Source organism: Hevea brasiliensis, chromosome 7 (assembly GCF_030052815.1).
Source record: "Hevea brasiliensis isolate MT/VB/25A 57/8 chromosome 7, ASM3005281v1, whole genome shotgun sequence".
NCBI classification, from domain to species: Eukaryota; Viridiplantae; Streptophyta; class Magnoliopsida; order Malpighiales; family Euphorbiaceae; genus Hevea; species Hevea brasiliensis.
The window spans coordinates 11,637,483-11,664,202 of record NC_079499.1 but is presented as its reverse complement, the minus strand read 5'-3'; the positions used below and the strand labels follow the sequence as shown (position 1 = coordinate 11,664,202).

Sequence of the window (26,720 nt, the reverse complement as noted above, 5' to 3'; positions counted from 1 at the left end):
CAATTCAATTGTCTTCAAAAATAATATTAAATAACTTCATTCATATTCCACTAAAGAAAAATTAATTTACATTCATTACAAAACTCAATAATTTGCACTTCCATTACACACCTAAAATAGCATTTCAAAAGTTTTATACATCTGCTCAAATAATTTACACACATATATTTACATGCATAATCAAAATTTAATATACAAGGGTATACCTATAATACACTCGAGGCTAGTCACAAGCAGTCTTCAAGGTGCAGCTGCAAGAATCTCACTCAACTACTTTATCTCTACTCTCACCTGTGACAGCATACAAAATTATCGCTGAGTGGTGAATTCAGTGGTGCACAACTATAATTTAAAATGTAATACAATATACATTGACAATAATTATACCAAAAATTTTGAAATCTCGAAACTTAATCAATTTTCATTGCCAATAATAATAGTCACTTGTTAAAATAACCTTGATTAAAATTTCAATTTGTCAAATAACAACTGAACAATAAAAATAATTTCTGCAATTATGGAAATAAACAATTATTTTAACAAAATCATTTGTGCTCAATCTCATTTAAAATCACAATTTCTTATCAATCAAAACCCATTTTTTATCTCACCAACTATGCAAGACTAATATGAAAGGACCATCTTCGGGGTGATTCTAACTCCCTATGGTCAGGGAGGTCGAATCGGGATTCTAACTCCCTATGATCGGGGAGGTCGAATCATCGTGCACAGTACACAACACAATAATGCAACTTCTGACGGGTCCATAACAAAAACTTAGATCTAACCTCTAATAAGAGGAGAATATAAGCCTGTGCACATACCATGGTATTCGAAACAAAACAAAGCTAACTCCATTGTCTCATCAACAAATGATATAGAGACGGGTAATAACTCAGTCAAGCATCTATAGTGAGATATAAAATCATATCATGAATTTCTTTATCCTTTTTTTGAGCATAAATCACAACACAATATTAATTCAAGATCAATTCCAATATTCCACAATTTTTTTATGCTCATCACAATCCAAAACAAAATTTTATATTTTATTCATGCAAATTGCCCGTCACAATTCAAAACATAATTCCAACGCAATTTTCCAAACATATTTTATCCAGTCCAAAATAATATTCAATAATTGTTGAAATAATATTTCGCAAAACTAAACTCATGCTTGCTATACCAATTTCAATAATCATTGAAATAAATTCCATAATTGATAAACATAGTGCATAAGAAAAAAAAATCATTTAATTACGTAAAATATTCAAAACAAATTCAATTAACAACTAGTTGTGCACAAACCTCTTTTGTCAACTCAATTTACTTAAACTTTTGTTTCTCCTTCGAAGATCCCTTTTCAACTGAAACACATAAATTTAAAGTGCTTCAGTATCCATTTCTAATACTTAAATTCCAATAATTAATTCATATATACTTAATTCTAGCCCCAATATGCCTAAACTAACGTTCTTGGAAATTTTCATTTCGAGGTTACTATTCATGATACTATTCAAGTCAATTTGTTGACTTTCTTATGCTTAATAAGTTTATTAGTTTTAATTGCACCCATATACCACATTTTAGGTGTCAATTTTGTTGTCATTGACTGCCAATTAAATTTTTAAGTCTCCTAAGAGAAATTATGTGACACCCCTTACCCGTCTACAGTATATCCGAGTAAGCTATGTCACACGGTGTACCGGAACACTCCATTTTATCTTAATTATTTTTATTCTTCTTTAATTAATTTTTATCATAATTTTGAATATAACTTGTGAAATATAATTCATTTAAGTCATTTATTGAAATTATAATTTATTTGAGGTTCCGAAAATTTTATAGAAAATCCGGCAGAGTACCGGCTAAAAATGGAGAAAACAGTTCTTCGGAACCTGATAAAAACACTTCCAATAATCATTTCCAACAATCCCAAACTCCATTTCATCAACAAAATCTCAATATGTTTTTCAACAACATTTCCATTTCTCAATCATTCATCTCATATGATAATCATGTAAAAGTCATAAATAAATGTTCACTTTTTCATTCATAAACACAATTTCTACTATTTACATTAATACCAAAATACATTACATAAGTTTCAATTACATATGAGAAAATAAAAGTTAATTACAAAATATCAAAATAAAACCTAGTGTCCTACCAATGCACTGATGACGGTGAGGTGACACGGACACTATGCAGAGCTGCAGGAGGTCTCACCCACGTGGTCTACCGGGCTCTCACAAGATTCTCCAGAACCTATGCGTGGAAAAAGCAACGCGCTAAGCAATAATGCTTAGTGGTGCCAATAATAAAATAAAAAGAAATAACAGAAAATAAATATACAGTGAATGTATTGATATCTCATTGCAAATAAATTTTCGTTGAGTATTTGAAGATTTACTTATTTTATACTTATTGTATTCATTATTTTATTAAATTTATCCACTTTCATTTTTGGTTGCCCAAGTAACCTATACTGGACGACTGGACTGGATAAATGGGTAAACTGGCACTGGGTATAAAGTACCTCGGGCCGTCACACCATCGGTCACATATGTATCTCCCGGTGTGCAACAGAACAACTAATAAGCTGTAATAACATCAGGCACAAGGCCAAATCTCAACACAACGTCAGAATAGCTAAAAGCCATGAAATCACAGAATGGCATAATGCCATGTGCGATCGCTAATCGAACCCTATTGGCATGCCAAACTATCCAAACCAATCTTGTTAGGTATACTAGGGCATTTGACACTTTTGAATCTTTCAATTTTTGAATTTCAAGTTTTGGTGTTACTATTCCCTTCATTAGTCAACAAAAATATTGACTTTTGTATAGAAAATGGGTACATTGGTTTTAACACTCCCAACATACCACATTTTGCATTCAAAACTTGTTGGCATTAATCACCAATACCATTTCTAAGCTTAAAACTAATGGAGCAGAATTTTCAGTTTTTACACCCTAATTTTACTGTTCTATTAGTTACTGTTTCCGTGGGAATTTAAGAAAATGATAAACATGAAAGTTGTTCCTTATTTTGTCTAGTTGAATTTATTTTTTTGAATCACTCCATTTGGAGTTTTTTAGCTCAAGTTATAGTCCAAAAACTACAACTGGCCGGATTGAAAAATTTCAGAACTGACCATATCTACAGTGCAGTGAACAGTGACTGCAACTGCCTTTTTGGATAAGTTCTGGTCATAATTTGGGGTAGGTTTCTTCATGAAAGTTGTTGGTATATATCTTAACTTGTTGCTGTAAAACTTTCGGGTCAATTGGACCATTCTACAATGAGTTATGGGCAAATGAACAATCACTGTTCATTTGGTCATTCTGCAGAATCTGGTTGCAGGACATCCGGATTGGGGCAAGTTTTTGGTCCACTAGCTTTGGTCTTTTGGGCATGGTTTTTTCATCAAAATTGTGCCATTATGTGTCTAGTTTCATGTCCAATTGGCCAAACACCAATTGGACCTACACAGCCCAAGTTATGGCTGTCCAAACAGGTTGGACTCATAGCCACACCTACTGCTCTCACTAGGCAGCATACCAAATCAGTTTGTAATGCTATAATTCACTCCAAATTATGGTCAACTTACCTAAAATGGTCACTAATTGACCATTAGAATGTTCATTCACCATTACATAAGCAAGGTCCAAGTTTCTCTCCAAAACCCTAATTCCCCATTTCAAATTCACACAAGATACCTTAGTTAAACTCACCAATTCATTATCCATATATATATATACTTTAAACATCATCTCTAGTCCACTCTAAGCCCATCAAAACAATCAATATTATCCCTTCTTTAGGGCTTCCAAATTCCATGGTGTACATACACATAAGTTTTATTTCATTTAATTTATAATTTCATACTCATTTTAAGTCCCTAACATGGAATAAGAGAGATATATGCATAAATAAGCACTAACCTTAGTAGGGCAGAATTTTCTCTTATGAATTCTTCACTTTCTTTTGTTTTCTTGGCTGCCAAACACTCTAGCAAGGTTGGGTGACAAATTTTAGTGAAGGGACCTAAGGGTTTTGGGGTAAGAATAGAGAGAAATCCAAGCTAGAAGAAAAAAAAGAAATGGAGGCTTCCATGGCTATGGTGGTGCGGCTGGTTTTTGATGGGAGAAGATGGCTGATAGCTTTTTGTTATTTCCTTCATTTTATCCTCTTTTAAGTGGTGTTTAATAGTTTGTTGAAATTTGATTGGTTGGGAGTAAGTAAATGACATCATGTGATGTCATTATCCCTAATTTCCTTTATTTTTCTTTTCTTTCTTTTCTACTCATTCTCAATTCAATTTTTCAACAATATTTATTAACATTTTAGATCAAAATAATTATTTACTTAACTGGACAAGTCGGCTAAAAATTACCTCTGAAGGCGAAATGACCAAAATGCCCTCCGTTTGGCTTAACAGACCAAAATTGTCTGTACCGATTGAAAAATTTTCCTAAGTATTTTCTTGGCATTCTAATGCCATAGAAACCTCAATGACCCTTCTCTGGAGTCCCAAAAATTATTTTATGAATTTTTCCCCGAGTCTAGGGCTCCTAGTTGCGAGAACCGCAACTTCTCACTAGGTTACCCATCGCTAGGGCACCGGCTCATTTAACTTGATTGTATTTTATTTTTAAAATTTTTCCTAAATTTTTCTTATTAATATTTGAGTTAATTATGGTTCCTCACTTTAGTTTAAATATTTTTTCGAATGTTCTAGCTGTCCGGACTGACACTGGTCACCGGAACAGTAGAATGTACGGAGTTGCTACAGGGAGGGTGTTACAAATTACAATTTTTTAGTTTTGGTCCTCTGTATTCTACTGTTCCATTGGTTAAGTTGCTGTAGTAATTTGGCTAAGTTTTCTCCATAGAAGTTGTTTCTTATTGTCTTAACTTTATTTCTCTTTTTGAATCACTCCATTTGAATTTTTGTAGCCCAAGTTATGCCTATTTTTCTAAGGTTGGCCGGATTAGTCCAAACGCAGAATTTTGGGCATTTTCTGGATATTAGCAATTTTTGGTATGCTGACTGCAGGTGAGTTTTTGGATAGGTTATAGTCAAAATTTGGGTTTGTTTTCTTCATAAAAGTTGTAGTGCTGTGTCTCAGCTTTCCATTGGTATAAAATTCAGGTCATTTGGACCTTCCTAGACCAAGTTATGGTCATCTAAGTGACTACTGTTCATTTGGTCATTTTTGTACAGGGCAGTGTGCCCAAATCCGGGTTTAGCCTAATTGTTCACTGAGTTATGGTCACTTTCTGGGCATAATTCCTAAATGAAAAATGTGCCATTTTGTGTCTATTTTTATTCCCAATTAGCCTCACACTAATTGGGTTGGTAAATTTTTAGTTGTGGTCCCTGAAAGGGACCTAGGTCAAGCTGCCAGAATCTGTACACTAACCAATCTGAATTACAATTTGGTTCTAACAATTCACACACACCACAAATGGTCACAATTGACCATTTCTCAACTCAGGTAAGGCCAATAGCATCAATTGATCAATTTTCAACTTTTTCTCCAATTCCATAAACCCTAATTTCCCAATTCATCATAATTCCATGAAATTTGAGTTCACTTAGCATTCTAACCACACATACCACATTATTTAAGCTCTAATTCATGTTTAGTTTAACTAAACACCATCAAATCCAACACCCTTACAAGCTGGTTGAATTTTCTCTTCATCATACCAATTGATTTCTTTCATTTTTTTTAGTTAAATTTCCTCCTAACAAACTCAATTACAAGATTACTTAACAAATTAAGATGGAAAGAAAACTTACCTCATTGGGCAGAATTTATAACTCCAAATCTTCATTTCTTTTTTATTTTTCTTGTTTCCAATCTCTCTATCAAAGCTAAAGAGCAAGGCCTTACTTTAGTGAGTATGAAGTTTATGAAGAAATGACCATTAATGGAGAAAATTGAAAAGAGAAAGAGAGAGAAGAAAATGGGAGCCGGCTAAAGTTTGTAGGGAAGAAGAAAAATGCTTTTTCCTTTTAATTTTTGTCTTCTTATAATAAGATAATTATTCCATAATTAATTAATTAATTTTTAAAAGTTTAATTATATTATGCATGAGGTCATAATTCAATTATATTTTGAAATTTTCATCATTTCATTTTTTTTTTCTTTTTAATTGTCTTTTAAGTCAAAATTATCTCAAAGTTTCTTAAATTAAAAATTATCATTTATTGGATCATGCATGTGTCATCCATGATGATGTCATAATCTATTTATTTTCTTTTTTTTTCTTTTCCTTTCTTTTTCCTCACTTCTTTAATTTAATTATATATTTCAAAATTTTCATTTCTTAGATTTTATTGGACAGTTAGGTCATGGGTCACCTTTAGGGGTGAATTGACCAATTTGCCCCTCACCGGTCTAATCCGGTTTGCAAGTTATTTGATATTTCTTCCGGATCCCTAATCTAATTATTTGACCTGCTTAAAAATTCTTTTCTGTGATTTTCTCTTTTCCACTGTGTTCGCAATAGTTATAAGGACTGCGGCGTCACATTTTCCGATTCAAAATTCTGGTTACGACTGACCTCGCAGTCACTTCCTGGAAAGGTCGCCCATCACTGTGACTCTTGGCTCATTTGACTTCTTATGTTTGTTTTTCTTCTTTATACTTAACTATTTGGCAATTACTAATTATTTGCATTCAGGGCTTTTCTAGTTGTCTTAGATGTAATTCTAATCCCTTTAATTGTCTGGACCGATACCGGTCACTGGAACAGTAAAATATACTAGGCTATGCAAATAGGGGTGTTAAAGAGATGTTGAGCCATCTCAACTCTAGGAACAGAGACGTGAGATGGGCATGGTCAAAGGAAAGGAGATTGATATTTTTTTTGTACATGAAATGAAACAACTCATTGACGAGGAATGCCGTCAGGAATCGCTGACAGTTTGTAACACCCTAGGCAAATCCCACATCGACAAAACACAGGAGAGATGTTGGGTTTATAAGTTGGTGGTTCGTAACCCCTTAGTGACGCGTTTTAAAACCGTGAGGGCTTCGGCCCAGAGCGGACAATATCACTAGTGGGCCGGGCCATTACATTTGTGGTATCAGAGCCACTCCGCGTGCAACCTTGAACGATGGTGGGGCAAACCTCAGCGAGGACGCTGAGTCCTATAGGGGGGGGTGGATTGTAACACCCTAGACAAATCCCACATCGACAAAACACGAAAGAGATGCTGGGTTTATAAGTTGGTGGTTCGTAACCCCTTAGTGACGCGTTTTAAAACCGTGAGGGCTTCAGCCCAGAGAGGACAATATCACTAGTGGGCCGGGCCATTACATTTGTGGTATCAGAGCCACTCCGCGTGCATCCTTGAACGATGGTGGGGCAAACCTCAGTGAGGACGCTGAGTCCCATAAGGGGGGTGGATCAAATGTAATGGCCCGGCCCACTAGTGATATTGTCCGCTCTGGGCCGAAGCCCTCACGATTTTAAAACGCGTCAATAGGGGTTACGAACCACCAACTTATAAACCCAGCATCTCTCCCGTGTTTTGCCGATGTGGGATTTACCTAGGGTGTTACAATCCACCCACCTTATGGGACTCAGCATCCTCGCTGAGGTTTGCCCCACCATCGTTCAAGGTTGCACGCGGAGCGGCTCTGATACTACAAATGTAATAGCCCAGCCCACTAGTGATATTGTTCGCTCTGGGCCGAAGCCCTCACGGTTTTAAAACTCGTCAATAGGGGTTATGAACCACCAACTTATAAACCCAGCATCTCTCCCGTGTTTTGCCGATGTGGGATTTGCCTAGGGTGTTACACATTTTCTCTCCATTTGTTGAAGATATTGAAAATCCTATAGCTTAAGGCAGTGGTGATGGCAACGATACTATTTTTATTGACAGTCGTGGAGTAACTAGTGGTATAGGTTTGGGCATGTTGAGTGGCTATGATTTTATGGTTTTTCTTATTTATGAGTTTGATGATGAATAAAGGATGAGAGTGGGTCTGATTGTTAATGGTTTGATGTGTGGGAGTTGAATAGGGGTGGATAAAGGCATGGGAGAGAGAGCGAGAGAGACGTCAACTTCTAGCCAGAGAGAGAGAAGAGAGGGCTAGGAAGAGAATTTTTTTTTTTACTGTTAAAATACCACATGGCAGATAAAGAAATTTTTTATTGTTTTTATTCGAACAAAGCATGTTTACTTAAGTTTTTCTTTTTCTTTTTTTTTTTTTTTTTGCAGACGATGTCTGAGAGATTTTGAATTGTGTTAAATTAAAGGTGGAGGATTTTTATGATATAAATTAAAATTGAGAAATATTAATAAAACAACCATCAAAGTTAAAGGACAATGGATAAAATTTATCCGTTCAATTTAATATATAAATAATTTTTAATATAAAATATGCTTTTTATAATCAGATATATTATTTTGTTAATATAAAAAAGAATAAAAAAACTATATATATATATATATATATATATATATATATATATATATATATATATATATATATAATCATCCATATATAATTAGATTATTTAATTTTACAATATAAAATACAGAAAGGAAAAAAGAAATACTAAAACCCGATGAAACTCTCAGAAAAAATGAAGCATCCCCTTCATTATTTACATACCAATATGCAGGCTGTCAATCCCATTGAGATTACCATCATGAGCAACTGCTTCAAACATATTTGGCATTCCTGGAATTTTAATATCCTTAAATGTCCCCTGCCTTGGATCATAAGAAAGCAAAGCTCTACATTTGTATTGCAGCAATATTTCACCATTTTTCACACTACATATAACTCTAGTAAATGACCTTCTATACATTCTTGAAATTTTAAAGGCAGGATCAACTACTTCTTCTTCCAGTTCTCTAGGCAAGTCACTACTAATATTGAATTCTTTGGTCCAAGATTGCCTCACTCCATATTCCTTCATTACCCAAATCTCAAATGACCCATAATTGATATTCAGAACTACAGAAAGGCATCCTCCTATAGTTACCAACTTGAGTCTGTGGGAACCATGCCTTTCAAAGCCAGCAGAATCTGGATTTGGAACCATTCGAAATTTCTCATCTGCCAAGTCAAAAGAGATGAGTCTGTTATTACGTCGGGGATGGATGAATGGCGAATTAACCCAATGAAGTTTCCCATTAACCATAATCTGTGATGGAGACTGAACGAGATTATAAGATATCTGTCCTAAGCTCCTCCAAATTGGGCTGCCCACAGTCAAAATTTCAGCTTTTGATTGTGGGTATCCACAAATCCTACGGCAGCCTCTAACATTCTTTGTGCCATGGGAGATCTTCAGAACTTTATACTCCTTTGTCTCTGCCTGGATCCCAAATCCAAGCACTGTGCAGACATCTTCATTCTGATGAGTGGACTTATTAGGCAACTCCAAGAAGTCACTGGTGAAAGGATTGTACAAATGGAATGTATCCCGTGAAGAATTAGATAAGCATAACCAACCATTGCAAGAGGCTGCGATGTCAAAATCAGGTATTGGAGGTAGAGAAATTCTTTTCACCAACCCAACATTGCTGTTGTTAGGATAAAAGTACAAAGCATAGAGCTGGTTTTGAATAGGATGGTCACCATGTAAGATAAGACATGGATTAGTATTATTTGCAGCCATATGGGTGAAATGGAGATCAATAAGAATTGGGTCTTCAGCTAAGTTCTGCCATGACCGGTTTACAAGCTTAGCATTGAGTAAAGATGGTGTGGGTAGTCTAGAAAGTATGTTGAGCATGATCTCACGTGGAAGACTCTCCATGGTGATCTACCTTGTTAATTTGACTGTGCTCCTTGCGAATTTGTAGGGTTTGGAAGCTGTTCTTAGTAGATAGGTAGGTTTTACGAGACACAAGATATAAAAAATAGTTGTCTTTAGCCTTGAGTTAAAGGCAAAGATAGCTGCAATCAACCATGTTGGACTTCCATAAGAACTAACGAGTGTGAGAAAAAGACGTTTTGATTTAGTTTCCAACTGCTGATTTACAGCTTAGTTAATATGATATTATTGTCTTATATGCCACAATGATAATCTCATTTTTCCTTTTTCATCTGTCATAAATTATAGTTATTTTTTATTTTAAATTAATTTATTTATTAATTTACTTACATATTTCTATTTTTCTTAGTACAATGTGGGATTGAAATCTGGACTCTCATGTTCATACTAATATATTTTTATTTATTATACATCGAAAAAATAAAATTTATTAATTTCATAAATATGAATTATTTAATTATTAATATTAATGAAATAAGATAAGTGAATAGTATATTATGAAAAGATTAAATAAAATTTATTGTTTTAATTATATTAAATATATTTTATTAATTTATTTAAAAAAGATACCAATTTATTTTCATGAAGCGAAATGAGTACTTTAATATAATTTATCTTTTAATTCATCATTCATTAATTATATTGTTAAAATTGGACCATCTACTCATCAAGTGATTGATCATTCAAGTAGTTCAATTACAGTTTAATTCACTTGAAATTAAGAAAATATTTTTAAAATATTTTCTTTCTTTTTTTAAATTAATTTAATTCTTGATTTAATTAGTTCCATCAGTAATTGATGTGATTCCTTGTTAAAACAATGTTCATTCCCATCTAAACAAAGATTTGATCACCAATTTCTTTTTTCCTTTTTTTTTAAATAAGAACAAAGATTTGAAATACCATTTCAAATGGAATATCATCTTCTTTTCAAATATATTTTTATATAATTTTCTTTTAAATTTAGCAAATATCTACCTTGGTATGTCTTTGTTTATCATAAAATACTTATAATAATAAAAAAAATATTAATTAATGCTCCAAAATTAATTAATTATTCCTTTTATAGTAAACATTAATAATCATCTCATGAAACTTTTCTTCGAATTATATAAAAAATAAATAAAAGTTAATTCAAAGTATGAATATATTATTCTAAAAAAAAAAAAAAAGAATACGTCCATATATAAAAGGGTCCTTTCACATTATATACAATTAAATATACAAAGAGACAGATAAATTGAAAGTTTCAAAGCTTGTCTGCTACTGATAACTCAAAATTCAGAAGCTCCAAAAACATTACATCCATTTTCCTTGCAAACTATGATTAGAATACTCATTATCAGCTTTATTCCAATGTTAATTTCAAGGAAATTGATATTATTATCAAAATTAATCTTCTATATGCTTACTACTCATAAATATTATTCCTTCCGCTATTTTTATATATCATTTGAAGTTTTTAATGATATAATTAAAAAAATAATTAAATCATATAAATTATTCTTTATTTCATTTAGATTACATTTACATTTAGTATAATATAATTAAATGCGTAATACAATCATAATTATATTATATATTTAATTATTTTATTTTATAAAAAAATTAATAATAATTATATAATATAACCAATTACATTTTAATTAACATAACGATTATTACATTAAAAAATAATATAATCATAATTACTTATTTTGATTTAATTATTTATTTATTGTCATCACTATCATTAATCATCACCGCCCAATCACAACTGTCTGATCACCACCATAATTTAGTCACCACTATCACCCAACCACTAAATATTATAGTCATTACTATTTATTATTAAAACTCACATAATTTAATATTAAAACAAAAGTTATCATTATATTACATACATTTTTATTTTATAAATCAAATATAATAATGTAATGATAATTACATCGCATCAATCATTTCATTATATAATTGATTACATTATATTATATTATGTCATACCAAATATAATCTTAGTTAAGAGGAAAATGATAAATTAGATTTTAGAAAATTGTAGTAATTATTTTGTTTTCAATAGAATTAAGGATACAATTTTAAAAAAATCATTAATATATTTTTTTTTAAATGAAATATGATTTTGAATGAAATAAAAGCTGAGAAATATGAAAAGTTTTGTAGGTTCTTTTTGAATTTTTTTCCTCTTTTTATTTTTTATTTTTTAATGTTTTTCGATCTTTAGATCGAAGTGTATCTTGATTTTATATGCCCAAGGAAAGTAGCTAAGCTAAAGTTTCTGTTTGGAAAAAATTTTATAAAATAATGGAAGATCTTTGAAAATTTTAAATGTTCGAAAAAATTTATAGTTTTTTAAAATAATATTTTTGAAATTTTTTAAAAACTTGCAAAATTTTTATTTTTTTAACCTATTGATGAAAAAATATTTTTAAATATTTTAAAAACGTAAAAAATTTTACTTTAAAATATATACATTAAAAAAAATGTTTGCATTTTTTCTATTTTTGAAGTTGTAATCTGTAAAACCAACAAGAAAAGAATGCCTAGAATGTTTGGAATTATTAAAATTTTTTTAATAATGTAATATATACAAGCCTCTCTCCGCTAATCCTCCCTTTCTTCCTATTCCTCCTTCACAACCCTCTTCATCCAACCCCTTTTATCATAACCTTCCAACAATTTTCCTAGACAACTTGCCTCTGGACTGGAATGCTCATACAATTCTTAGGTCTTTCTCATGGTTTGGTAGGATAAGTGATGTGTTTGTCCCAAACAAACTAAGCAAAAGAGGCAGAAAGTTTGGTTTCCTTAGAGTCCCATTCATGGATGAACTGCGTAAGCTTTTAAGCTACTTGAATGGATTATGGATTGGTTCTTATAAGTTGATAGCTCTTTAGTCTAGATTTGCTCGCAAGTCTTATTCGAAGAATGATCAGTATAGGAATAGGGCTCCTCCCTCTCTACTAGAATATAGAACAAAGCCCTTGTAAACGCATGCCTCAAATCCCTTAAAGACTTCTGACATAGGTGGAGCTAGTTCTTCAAAACAAAAGGAAAAAAAGGAAAAGGATTCGGTTACTTTTGACATTTGCCCAAGAAGACCTCTAAATGATTCCAACACTGAAAATATGTTGGGTGGCAGTTATACGATGTCACTTGTGGATTCAAAAGAAAATGAGGCCTGGCTTGCTCGATCCATGGTGGCTTCAGTGCTTAATATACATAGCATTGACTTTTTAGAGCATCATTTTATCTCCGAAGTAGGCTTTTCTATTAAGGTTGCTCCTTTAGGTTGTGATCTCGTGTTGCTAACATTTGAAACTGTGAAGTCTTTTACCAAGCAAAACTCGTCTTGGCTTAGCACCTGGTTCTCTAATTATGGTCCACGGAAGTCTTTTTCTCTCCCTTATAAACACAGGGTAAGGTTAAGGTTTCAAGGCATCCCTCTTCATGCATGGAATAATAAGTTTTTCTAGTTGATTGGTAACCTTTGTGGAATATTTGTTTCAGTTCATAGCTTGACTCAAACAAAATCTAAGCTAGACCTTGCAAGGCTTTCTATCCTAACTATATCTCGTTGATCCTAAAGTAATTGTGATAGAATTGAATCATATTAGGTATCATGTTGCTGTAGTTGAAGAGACAAATTGGGAGTTCACATTGTCTCAGGCGCCCTGTAGGGAATGTCCTTAATCGTCTAGTGAGAAGGATAGTGATTATGTGGAATCCCCAGCTAACTTGGCTGATGATAGGAAGCATTCTCAATTGCTTAATGATAAGGAGAGTGATGATGTGGAATCTCCATCTAGCGTTGCAAACAACATTTCTGATGCTTCTATTGATAAGGACAATGACCCTATCACATTTGGCAATAACAACCTACCTCCTAGCCTTGATGTATTGCCAAGTTTTGTTGAGGAGCAGCCTCTTAACAAGGTAGCCGACAGGTCTTTGCATGCAATGAGCAGTGATGACATAATTGTCCAGCATAGCCATCTTTTTCAAAGTGACGATGTACTTATTGGTCTATCTCATGAGGAGATAACTAGTTTAGAAACCCCAAATGTTGTTGACTTGGAAAATCTAGAAATTGCAGTTGTATCTAATACAACGAGCCACAATCTTAAGTTGGAAATGATTACTGAACGTCTTTTTCCAACTTGCTCTAATGGGATGCATTTGGATGCTGTTAGAAGAAAGAATACAAGTAATGAAGAAAAGGATTGTGTATTTGTCTGTGTCTCATTTACAGAGATATTACATCTATTTATACATGAAAATATGAACTAATTTGAATAAGAATAATAATTGCTATAATTATGCTACACAAATCTCCTATAATCATGCTAATTGCTGTAATTATGCTACACAAATCTCCTATAATCATGCTAATTGCTGTAATTATGCTAACACCCCCCCTCAAACTCAAGGTGGTAGCACAGGTGCCAACTTGAGTTTGCTTAAGAGATCCTGAAAGCGAGCGGGAGGATGCGTTTTGGTGAATATATCAGCGGTTTGGCTGACAGAGGAGACAGGAATCAAACATATGGTGCCATGAGCAACATGATGATGTACAAAATGACAATCAATTTCGATGTGTTTGGTACGCTCATGAAATACATCATTATGAGAAATCTGTATGGCACTTCTATTATCGCAATGAAGCATTATGGCAAAAGAATGAGTGACACCCAAATCAGTTAATAACCACCGTAACCAAAGTAATTCAGATGTAGCATCAGTAAGAGCACGATATTCAGATTCTGTGCTAGAACATGCAACAACAGTTTGCTTTTTGCTACGCCAAGAGATAAGAGAATTACCCAAGAAGAAATAATAACCAGTTGTAGAGCGACGATCTGTCAGATCACCAGCCCAATCAGCATCAGAGTAGCCAGATAATACTAGGGAGGAGGTAGCGAAAAAGTGCAAACCATGAAAAAGAGTTCCTTTGATATAACGAAGGATTCGAAGTACTGTAGAGAAATGAGTTGAGCGAGGAGCAGACATAAACTGGCTGACCAGATGAACAACATATGAAATATCAGGTCGAGTAACTGTGAGATAAACAAGACTCCCGATAAGCTGTCGATATAAAGTAGGATCATCAAGAGGAGTGCCATCAAGAGGTGTAAGTTTGCAATTGAGCTCCAATGGGGTTGATACTGTTTTGCTATCAGTGATGCCTGCTCGAGAAAGTAAGTCAGATGCATACTTGGCTTGAGATAGATAATAGCCATCAGAATTTTGAGAAACTTCAAGACCCAAAAAATAGCTGAGAGAAACCAGGTCTTTCATTTCAAAATGTTGATTGAGATAATGTTGTAACTCTAGAATACCATATGAATCATCTCCTGTTATTATCATATCATCAACATAAAGCAACAGAAGAACAATACCACCGCTGGGCAAGAGTGAATAATGCAGAATCATGTGGACTAGAGAGAAAACCAAGTTGAGCAAGAGTGGAACTAAATTTGGCAAACCGGGCCCTGGGAGCTTGTTTTAATCCATATAAGGCTCGTCGAAGTTTGCAAACCTTAGGAGGAGAATGATAACCAGGTGGAGGATGCATATAAACCTCTTCTGTTAAATCACCATGAAGAAAAGCATTTTTGACATCCATCTGGAAAAGTTTCCATTTACGAACTGCAGCAATAGCTAAGAGACTGCGAATAGATGTTAATCGGGCCACTGGAGCAAAAGTTTCTTCATAATCGATACCATACTCTTGAGTGCACCCTTTGGCTACTAAGTGAGCTTTGTAGCGTTCAATAGTTCCATCAGAACGGGTCTTGATTTTGTAAATCCATTTGCAACCAATAGGGGTCTTGTTTGGTGGAAGATCAACTACATCCCAAGTATGAGTTTTCTCTAAAGCCTGAAGTTCGCTACCATAGCTTGCTGCCAAAGAGGGTCAGTACTTGCCTCACGATAAGAACGAGGCTCATGAAGGGTTGCAATAGTAGAGTAACAGTGAAAATCAGAAAGATAATGAGGAGTTTCTCTTACACGAGTAGAACGACGAAGAGTAGTGCTAGGAGGAGATGCAGCGCAGTATCGGATCAACAATCGTGCCGATTCAACAGGCGGTGTGTAGTTGGGCTAATATTGAGCACATCACAATCACCTGGATCATGACTTGGAAACAGCTCTTTGGAGGAGTCAGTGAAAAATAGAGAGTCAGTATTGACAGAGTGATGAAATTTGGAAAGAGAAGAGAACATAGTATTTTCCCAAAAGGTAATATGACGAGAGATGCGTAACTTATTAGAAACAGGATCCCAACAACGATACCCTTTGTGTTCAATGCCATAACCAAGAAAACAACATAGACGAGCACGGGGTTCTAATTTGGTATGTTCATGAGGTTGTAAAAGAGCAAAAGAAACGCATCCAAAAGGTTTAAGGATGGAATAGTCAGGAGGTTGTCCAAACAACTTTTCAAAAGGAGATAAATTATGAAAAACCAAGGTAGGAAGACGATTAATAATATAAGCAGCATGAAAAGCTGCTTCTCCCCAAAATTTTTCTGGACATGAGGCAGAAAGAAGAAGAGTACGTACAGAATCAAGAATATAGCGATGCTTGCGTTCGGCTCGCCCATTCTGTTGAGAGGTGTGAGGACAAGAACGTTGAACAACGGTGCCTTGTTGACTAAGAAACTGAAGTAAAGAAGAATCCCAATATTCCATGGCATTGTCTGTTCGGAGAATTTTAATGTCACAAGAGAACTGAGTTTTAATCTTTTTTGCAAATGTGATGTAAATTTGTGATAACTCAGATCGATGTTTCAAAAAATATATCCAAGTAAACCGAGAATAATCATCAATAAATATTACAAAATAACGAAAACCATTTATTGAAGAAATAGGAGAAGGACCCCAAATGTCAGAATGAATTAAACCAAAAGGAGTGTCTGAAGTAGTATTATTATGAGAAAAAGATAATGCAGGTTGTTTTGCAAGCTGACAATTTAAACAATTAAATGACTCAAACTTAGTAGATCCTAATAATCCATGAGAAATTAAAGGTTGAATTTTACTGGTAGAAGCATGACCAAGACGAAGATGCCATTGGTGAATGGAGGAATTAGGGATTGTAGCTGCAGACACAAATCTCTGAGGAAGATGTAAAGATGTAAGCTCAAATAATCGACCCACTCTGCGACCCTCCCCAAGAATCTGTCCCGTTTGTGGATTCTGCACCTGGACACCATGGTGAGAAAAAATAACATTTAGTCCTTTTTCACACAACTGACCAATAGAAATAAGATTGAGTGCCAAATTAGGGATATAATAGGTGTCAAGGAGATGAAGATTTGAGGTAGACACATGACCATTATGTGTGATGTTCATTTTAGTACCATTTGCAGTATGGATTGGTGGTAAGGAAGATATAGGTTTTGCAGAAGACAAGAATTTAAGATTAGTGGTCATATGATTACAACATGCAGAGTCAAAAAGCCAATAAGAATTACCCGGAGTGGCAGACATGGCAGTAGGAGAATTAGAAGAGATAACCTGTTTGAATAGTGCCTCAAGATCACTCATGGTGATGGCAGTAGAGCCCTCGATGCAAAGCAGAAAGTGATGAGAGGAAGATCCAGGCTTTGAGACATTCTTGAATTTAGACTGCCCTCCTTTTGGTCTTGGAGGACGTGTGGGACAATGTTCAAGAATATGACCGTAACCATGACAATATTTGCATTTTATAGTAGGACAATATGCAAAAGCATGACCAATTTGATTACAATTCTTACAGAGTTGATTGCCAGATTTCTGATGTGAGGATCGAGTAGTTGCTAGAGCAGCTTCAAATTGAGGAGTTTTATCCAAACTGAGACGAGTCTCTTCAAAAATAATCTCTTGAATAGCAGTTTCCAATGATGGGAGTGGATTTCAATGTAGCAGGGACGCTTGAACGGCCTCATATTCTGATTGAAGAGCCATTAGAACTTGAATGAGATGAAGATGATCTTCACTAATTTTGGCTTGAGATATTTGATTCCAAATAGGTTGGACCTGGGCAAGAAAATCATTCACAAATTGACCTGCTTCTTGTTTCAGATTATGAAGAGTAGTCCACAACTGATAATAGTGGGCAAGTCCAGTGGTCTGATATCGATTAGCCAAAAAATCCCAGATTTCTTTTGCAGTGTCATAATTAGCAAACTGGATGTGGATGGATGAGACAGAGGTATTGCGAAACCAGGTGATGATCTGATGATTTTTACTATCCCAATCCTCAAGACGGTCAGCAAATTTTGCATCAGTTTCATCGTTCTCTCTTGTCGGCGCAGTGATATCTCCGGTAACAATACACCAAAGCTTACGACCTATCAAAAAACTTTTCATTCCTTGAACCCAAAGATTATAGTTGGAACCAGTCAGAACTGTTGCAATAGGTCTTGAAATATCAGATTTCTCCATTGATAACAAGATGAGGAGAAAAAAAAAATGGTATAGTAATAGGTATGAAAGAATGAACTAGAACAGGTTGTAGAGAGAGCAGAGAGACCCCAAAAACTAGAAATAAAAGCTTTATGGCTCTGATACCATGTTAGAAGAAAGAATACAAGTAATGAAGAAAAGGATTGTGTATTTGTCTGTGTCTCATTTACAGAGATATTACATCTATTTATACATGAAAATATGAACTAATTTGGACAAGAATAATAATTGCTATAATTATGCTACACAAATCTCCTATAATCATGCTAATTGCTGTAATTATGTTAACAGATGCTTTTGAATTAGTCCAGCATTCATCAGATAATTCCCAAGACACTTCTGGAATTCAAGCTCTGTGTGAGGTAACTCCATCTGGGCCATCTAAATAGCCCAATCTGGTGGGTTCTTTTTCTATCTCTTCTGCCGATAGTGACCTTCCCATTTCATTACCCAAAACTTCCAGAATTCTAAAGCAAAGGAGGTGTTCAAGGACCATTGTTGATTTATGGAGGCTTTATCCAAAACTTGCTAACTGTGGAAAACACAAATTGAATAAGGGAAATTTGAGAACTTCATGTGGTATGGGCAAATCTTGGAAATCATTCTCTGCTACAGATAGTGATATAAGGTGAATGAATGTTCTTCTCTCTGTAGGAGGGATCGCGTGAGGTGAAATATCATCCACTGGAATTATATAAGATGCACCAGGGTAATGCCCAGGAAAGATAGTGGAGTCACAATGGTCTAATTTAAGTACCACCTCTTGAGACAACATTTTCTAGACATGCACTTCATACAATTCTACTAGAATCAAACCACTGGTAAGTACCATCTTTCCATAATACTACCATGGTACTATGTATTTATGCCACGAAGGCATAGATAGACAGGAGTTGCCACATGGGTAAAAACCGGGACATATTCAGTGTTTCTTTCAAGAGTCATGGATGCCAACTTACTCCTTGCAGAGTTTTCACAACCGTCATTACCATAGCTCAATGTCTAGGTTTGGAATAGTAGGTACGTAAGGGGAAGGTGTTAGGCACCCCTTACGCCAGGTTTAACCTCGTTAATTTGAGTGTCAGTCATCTACTAATATTTCTAGAAATCTTGTTTATTATTCCTTTATTAAAATTTATCCTAAAGAATGCAATTCTAATCCTACACACGCAAGTAATTCACAAAAAGGTTGTTGTTTACAAATAATTTTCATGCACAAGTAATTCCTATCTATGGGGTAGCTAATTATTTAAATGATATTTATCAGATGACTAAAATTAATTTATTATTGAGAATTTAATTTACAAACAAATTCAATTTCAAATAACCCTACGTTTCTATTTAACCTAATTAATTAATTTTCACCAAGTTACCATAAGGATAATTGAACTAAGTTAATTATGTACATGTGTAATTTATTTTAATATCACATAAGGCCCAAACAATCATAACCTAATAAAGATTTCTAACATGCAAATTTATTTTACAATTACCAAGTATTAAATTAAATTTATTTTACATGCCAAGGTTAGTTTAATTTACAAACAAGAATAATTTTTATTTACAAAGTATTTATTTAAATTAATTACATGCAAAAGTCAGTTAAATTAAAAAAAAAGTTAATTTTAATTTACCAAATAAAAATCCTATTATTACTGCAATTTCATGCGAATTGTTATTCTAGGAATTTAGGATTACTTACTTGTTAGTAATTGCAGTTGTCATTGGGGCAAGCTACCCTTAAAAAAGGGTCATCTCTTCTAGTATGGCAATGATATCCCTGGCTTACTCCCGTTTAGCTCCATATAAGCTCCACGCAAATGCCCTCTTTGGTACTTACCTTAGGGCTACTTACCAATTTTGTTTGTAATAAAAATAAAGAAACTAAAGAAAATAAAAGAAATAAAGAAAATAAGAAAATATTAATAACAATTTACATTGGATTCTAACTCTAGTCTCCTAAAGGGTTAAGATTCTTAATTAGTTACAACTACCTAAAAGTCCACATCTTCTAACATATTCTAAACACTTAATAATACTTTTTGAATTAAAAAAGCACAGAAAAATAAATCAAATATCAATTGGAACCTAAGAAAATACAAGAACATGCATAAACATACAATTTCTAAATTCTGGCAGATTGACAATAGTAAGAAATTTGATTTTTGAAAAACAGTTAGACAAGCCTAAAAATCATGAAAAATTACAGAAAATAGCCAAAACATCATACAACATCATAAAATTTATAAACCAAACAAAACCCTAGCCGAATGGTCTACACAAATTGTAACTTTTTCTAGTAACAGAATCACATTACTTTTTTCTAAAATTCATAACTCACCAACCATAATAGATATGAATGCGAAACTAATTGGAAAAGATTCGCAAGATTCCAAACTTAATTTTAGACACCAGATGTAGGAGGGGAGGCGTGAGGCAAAATATCATCCACTAGAATTATATAAAATGCACCAGGTAATACCCAAGAAAGCTGGTGGAGTCACAATGGTTTCACTTAAGTACCACCTCCTTAGATAGCATTTCCTAGACATGCACTTCATACAATCCTAATAGAATCAAACCATTGGTAAGTACCGTCTTCCCATAACACTACTATGATACTAAAGATTTATGCCACGAAGGCATAGATAGATAGGAGTCGCTACCCGGGTAATAACCGGGACATATTCAGTGTTTCTTCCGAGGGTCATGGATGGCAACTTACTCCTTACAGAGTTTCCACAACTGTCATTACCATATCTCAATGTCTAGGTTCGGGAAAGTGCGTACGTAAAGGGAAGGTGTTAGGCACCCCTTACGCCTGGTCTAATCTCGTTAATTCGAGTGCCAGTCCTCTACTAATGTTTCTAGAAGTCTTGTTTATTATTCATTTATTAAACTTTATCCTAAAAATGCAATTCTAATCCTACACACGCAAGTAATTCACAAAAGGGTTGTTCTTTACAAATAATTTTCATGCACAAGTAATTCCTATCTATGGGATAGCTAATTATTTAAATGATATTTACCAGATGACTAAAATTAATTTATTATTGAGAATTTAATTTACAAATAAATTCAATTTCAAATAACCCTACATTTCTATTTAACTAATTAATTAATTTTCACCAAGTTACTATAAGGATAATTAAACTAAGTTAATTATGTACATGTGTAATTTATTTTAATATCACATAAGGCCCAAACAATCATAACCTAATAAAGATTTCTAACGTGCAAATTTATTTTACAATTACCAAGTATTAAATTAAATTTATTTTACATGCCAATGTTAGTTTAATTTACAAACAAGATTAATTTTAATTTACAAAGCATTTATTTAAAGTAATTACATGCAAATGTCAATTAAATTAAAAATAAAGTTAATTTTAATTTACCAAATAAAAATCCTATTATTACTACAATTTCATGCCTATGGTTATTCTACGAATTTAGGATTACTTACTTGTTAATAATTGTAGTTGTCATTTGGGCAAGCTACCCTTAAAAAATGGTCTTCTTTTCTAGTATGACAATGATATCCCTGGCTTAGCCCCATTTAGTTCCATATAAGCTCCACGCAAATGTCATCTTTGGTACTTATCTTAGGGCCACTTACCAATTTTGTTTGTAATAAAAAATAAAGAAACTAAAAAAAAAAAAGAAAATATTAATAACAATTTATATTGCATTCTAACTCTAGACTCCTAAAGGGTTAAGATTCCTAATTAGTTATAACTACCTAAGGGTCCACATCTTCTAACACATTCCAAACACTTCATAACACTTCTTGAATTAAAAAAGTACAGAAAAATAAATCAAATATCAATTGAAAACCAAGAAAATATAAGAACATGCATAAACATACAATTTCCAAATTCTAGCAGATTGGCAGTAGTAAGAAATTTAATTTTTGAAAAATAGTTAGACAAGCCTAAAAATCATAAAAAATTGTAGAATATAGCCAAAACATCATACAACATCATAAAATTTATAAACCAAACAAAACCCTAGCCAAATCGTCTACACAAATCATAACTTTTTCCAGTAACAGAATTGCACTACTTTTTTTGTAAAATTCACATCTCACCAACTATAACAGATATGAATGCAAAACTAATTGAAAAAGATTTACAAGATTCTAAACTTAATTTTAGACACTAGATTTACACAAAAATATTAAGAAATAAGGGAGATATGGGCTCTAAAAGTCGGGTATCCTGCAAATCGGATTTCACAGGAACCCTAACTTCAAATAGCCATAACTTGCAAAATATTAAAGATTTTTTAGTGATTCTTGAGCCTAAAATTAATAGAATTTCGTGTAGAATATGAATATAATTTTTACAAATATTTTACAGATTCAGAAAATAACAAAAAATAATAAAAATATGAGAGACAGAAAACTGAACATGTGTAGAGTTGTGTATCCCCTCAAATTAAACATGATTACATGATCTATATGAACATATAAAATAAATTAAAAACAAGGAACATGGAATTAAACATTACATGGCATAGATCTTAAAAAGAAAATAAAAGAACTAACCTTTAAAAAATATCGCTAGAAATAAATAAGAACTAAAAGAATTTTGGCTATTCCTCTCTTTAATTTTTTTTCCTTTTTTTTATTTATTTTTTGTCTTCTCCTCCACCTCCTTTTTTTTCCTTTTTCCCTCTTTTTTTTTTTTTAATTTTTTATCAGTGGGGGTATTTATAGGGTTTTGGAGAAAGGTGTGATAAGGTTTGGAGTCCTAGGGTGATAAAGTTCAAATAACTTAAACAACTAGGATTGCAGAATTTGGGTGAGACTGAGATATGGATGAGGTGTTTCAACCAATAGGAAGAGAGGGGAAGGGGAGGGCACTAATAGAAAGTGAGGAAGAGGTGTGATAGGGTTTGAAGTCCTAGTGTAATAAGATTCAGATAACTTAAACAACTGGGATTGAGGAATTTGGGTGAGACTGGAATACAGGTGAGGTGTTCCAACCAATAAGAAAAGAGGGAAAGGGGGTGGCACCAATAGGAAGTGAGGAAGACAGTGGGGCCAATGGGGGAGAGAGAGTTTGTATAGGAGAGGGATAGAGAAAAAGATATTTTCTTATTTTAATTTTCAAAAAATAAATTAAATGGGTCCTATTTAAAATTTCTAACTAGGCTTTTTTATGGCCATGGCGCCCAATTAAACTCAATTAGGTCCATTTAAGAACTACCCATATTAAATTTAAAAAAAATAAAATTTTGTTTAAATTAAATTAATTTCCCAAAATGCATATTATTGTTTTTTTTTTCAAGATCATGCCACGAAATTAATAATTCAGTTCCATGCCTTCAATTATATCTTATAGTCATACAATTTTTCATCATCGGGTTTTCCACGGCCTCAATGCACATACTCATCACAAAATAAGGGTTTACAATTTGCCCCCCGCTTTCCCGAAAGCTGAAATCAATGCAAAAGCATTGCTCAAGTTTCGTCAAAGTGAAACTCTATCTTCTAATAACTATGAAACATTGGCTATAAGGATCGAGTATATCTTGCTCGGTCAACATACTCTATGTTATGAGACTAGCTATGGTCTCATAACCGTGATAGTTATGTCATGTGAAAATTGAGTGCATCTTGCTCTGTCGATACACTCTGTGTCATGAGACTAGCTACGGTCTCATGACAATGGCAACTGTGTGATTTGAAATATTGTGGATTCGTATTTAGGACTGTAATCCTAAACTACCTACGTATCCTCCTCGCTATCCTGAGGAAGAATCAGACTCACTCGTAGTTCGACACTTGAAACTGTGGTGATGCATATTCTTCTATGCCTTACACACCTACTGGTGGCATGTTGATGCGTGTTCTTCTATGCCTTACACAACTATGCCATATGCCCTAAACAACGTCTAAGGACTTACCAAAAAACATCTACTATGAAATGTTGTGGGTTCGTATTTAGGACCACGGTCCTAAACTACCTACTTATCCCCCCGCTATCCTGAGGAAGAATCAGACCCACTCGTAGTTCGACACTTGAAACTATGGTGATGCATGTTCTTCTACGCCTTACACAAATATGCCATATGCCCTAAACAACGTCTAAGAACTTACCAAAAAACATCTATCATGAAATGTTATGGGTTCGTATTTAAGACCGCGGTCCTAAACTACCTATGTATCCCCCTCGCTATCTTGAGGAAGAATCAGACCCCCTCGTAGTTCGACACTTGAAACTGTGGTCATGCATGCATGTTCTTCTACGCCTTACACAACTATGCCATATGCCCTAAACAACGTCTAAAGACTTACAAAAAAAATATCTATTTCATGATTTGAAAAAATTGGGATGACTAGGTCTCAGAACTCTTTTTGTGATTTTTGTGCTTCTTGTATGCTACTTCTTATCATAGGTATGCTGATTTTGCTAGAGATTCTTAAAAAAACTTAGTCCTCTGGGGGACCTCTTTTTGCAAAAACTTTCTTATAACCTCAAAATTTTTGAGATTTCTGTTCACCAAAAAAAGACTTCCTTAAGGTCACAGTACAATTTCCCTCTGATTTTTCTTTTTCTTCTCTCCCCCATGCTTCATTATTCTACAGCTATTTCAAAACTTTTTCTGCCTTGACTCCTTTCTCTTCCATGAACTCAATTCTTTGTGCCATAACTTTTGCCTGAAATGCTCTTTCGAGTTTTCATTTCAGCGGGCTTGCTATAACTTTCGACTAAGCGGCCCTTTCGAGTTTTTCACTTAGCGAGCTCTCTTTTTTTCTTTTCTTTTTCTTATTCTTTTTTTTTTTAAATTAGACAATCACTAGGATAGTCATATCAAGCACCTATTCTATCATGCTCAAAAGACAATAGGTTAAATCAAAACAGTGCAGTTCAATTACTTAATCTTTTGATGTATCCCTTAAGACACAAATATTCACAATCATAATTAAATAAAACCTTTTCTTAGTTAATGCAATAAAAACTTCTTTATTTATTCAGGTACACCATTACTTCCTCTTACATTTAGTTTTGCTAAGTTTTCAACCTTCCAAAGTTAGAAATAAGCTTTATAACCTACTGAATGGCCTTTTCAGGTTTTCCATCCAGATCTTTTCTCATCTCTCTTTTTGCCTAGACCACCTTTTGTAGGTTTTTAATCTAGCATTTTTTTTCTTTTCTTTTTTTTTTGACCCTTACTTGTGCCTAGACCTCCTTTTGTAGGTTTTCATCCTAGTAGGCCTGTCTCACACAAAATACCATTTGAGCCTGTCTAAATTGACTGGTTTTTGAAATTCATTCCCATCTAGGTTTGATATTCTTATAGTGGTAATATCTTTTTTACTATGTATGGACCATCCTAGCTTGGATTAAACTTTTCTCTTAAATCAAAAGGGATGGGCCGAGCTTCTTTCAAAACTATGTCTCCCTCTTTAATCTTTCTTGGCTTCACCTTCTTATTAAAGGCCCTAGCTATCTTCCTCTGATAAGCCTGCATATGATACAAGGCTCACATTCTCTTTTCATTAATCAAAGCTAGTTCTTCATATCTCTTCTAGGTCCACTCATTTTCTAGGATCTTAGCTTCTAACATCACTCTTAAGGATTTGACCTCTTGCTTAATGGTTATCACTACTTTAGTCCCATACACTAAAGAGAATGGGATTGCCCCCATGGATGTCCTTGCAGTACTACGATACCTTAAAGAACATAAGGGAGTTTTTCAAGCCAATCTTTTTATGTTTTGAATATTTTTTTCTAACTAGAACATTTCCATGCATATGGAGACCACACATTCCTGCATGTACTTTTTTTTATTATTTGCTCAGCCTATTTTTCTATCATGCATAAGAGTTTGTAGAATTGGCCCCCAGTTAAAGTAAGTTGAGTGGCTAATCTATGAATTGTTGCTCTATCTCTTTTGTTGGCTGATTACGAGTATTCTCTCACTTCTAGAGACCTCTTTATGTCTTCATACCATTTTCCTTCTCTCTCTAGGTCCACATGTGCTACTACTAATCCTTTATAGCATGAAATTTTACTCTTCATTAGGATAACTAGCTCAGTCAGCTTTTGATCACTCTTTTCCTATGGGGACACTAGCGTGGCTTAGGAATCGACCATCTGATTTTAAGCTGGAGGCATGTGCTTCTTGGTACTTTATTAACAAGGCTATAAATTTATCTCTTTTTTCTTGGATTAAATCTTCAACTAACTTAATGTCTTTAGGATTATTTAATGTACCCAAATTAATAGAGATCAATTTTGATGCATTAATAAAAATTGATTCTAAATGATTGTGAATGCCATGCATACGCCCATTAGAATAAACATCAAACAAGTAAGCAGAAGGACTGGTCATGTTATTAATCTTCCCCTTAAAATCAGCATCAAGTATATCAGAAATGGAAACATCAGTATCATTATTGTGAGCATTATAAAAGACAGACTCAAACTTATGGAT

At 33.7% G+C, this 26,720-nt stretch overlaps 1 protein-coding gene across 1 annotated transcript; it reads right to left on the bottom strand.

The window, feature by feature from the left end:
• Positions 1–8,640: 8,640 nt before the first annotated feature.
• Positions 8,641–9,804, bottom strand: LOC110652073 (F-box protein At3g07870). Its single transcript, XM_021807572.2, has one exon. It carries the CDS (start codon positions 9,802–9,804, stop codon positions 8,641–8,643), a length of 1,164 nt encoding a protein of 387 aa, XP_021663264.2.
• Between the last annotated feature and the right edge of the window lie 16,916 nt (positions 9,805–26,720).

Bases quoted from the DNA above. Each gene is read 5' to 3' on its own strand.
- LOC110652073 (XM_021807572.2), bottom strand. From the start codon at position 9,804: ATGGAGAGTCTTCCACGTGAGATCATGCTCAACATACTTTCTAGACTA.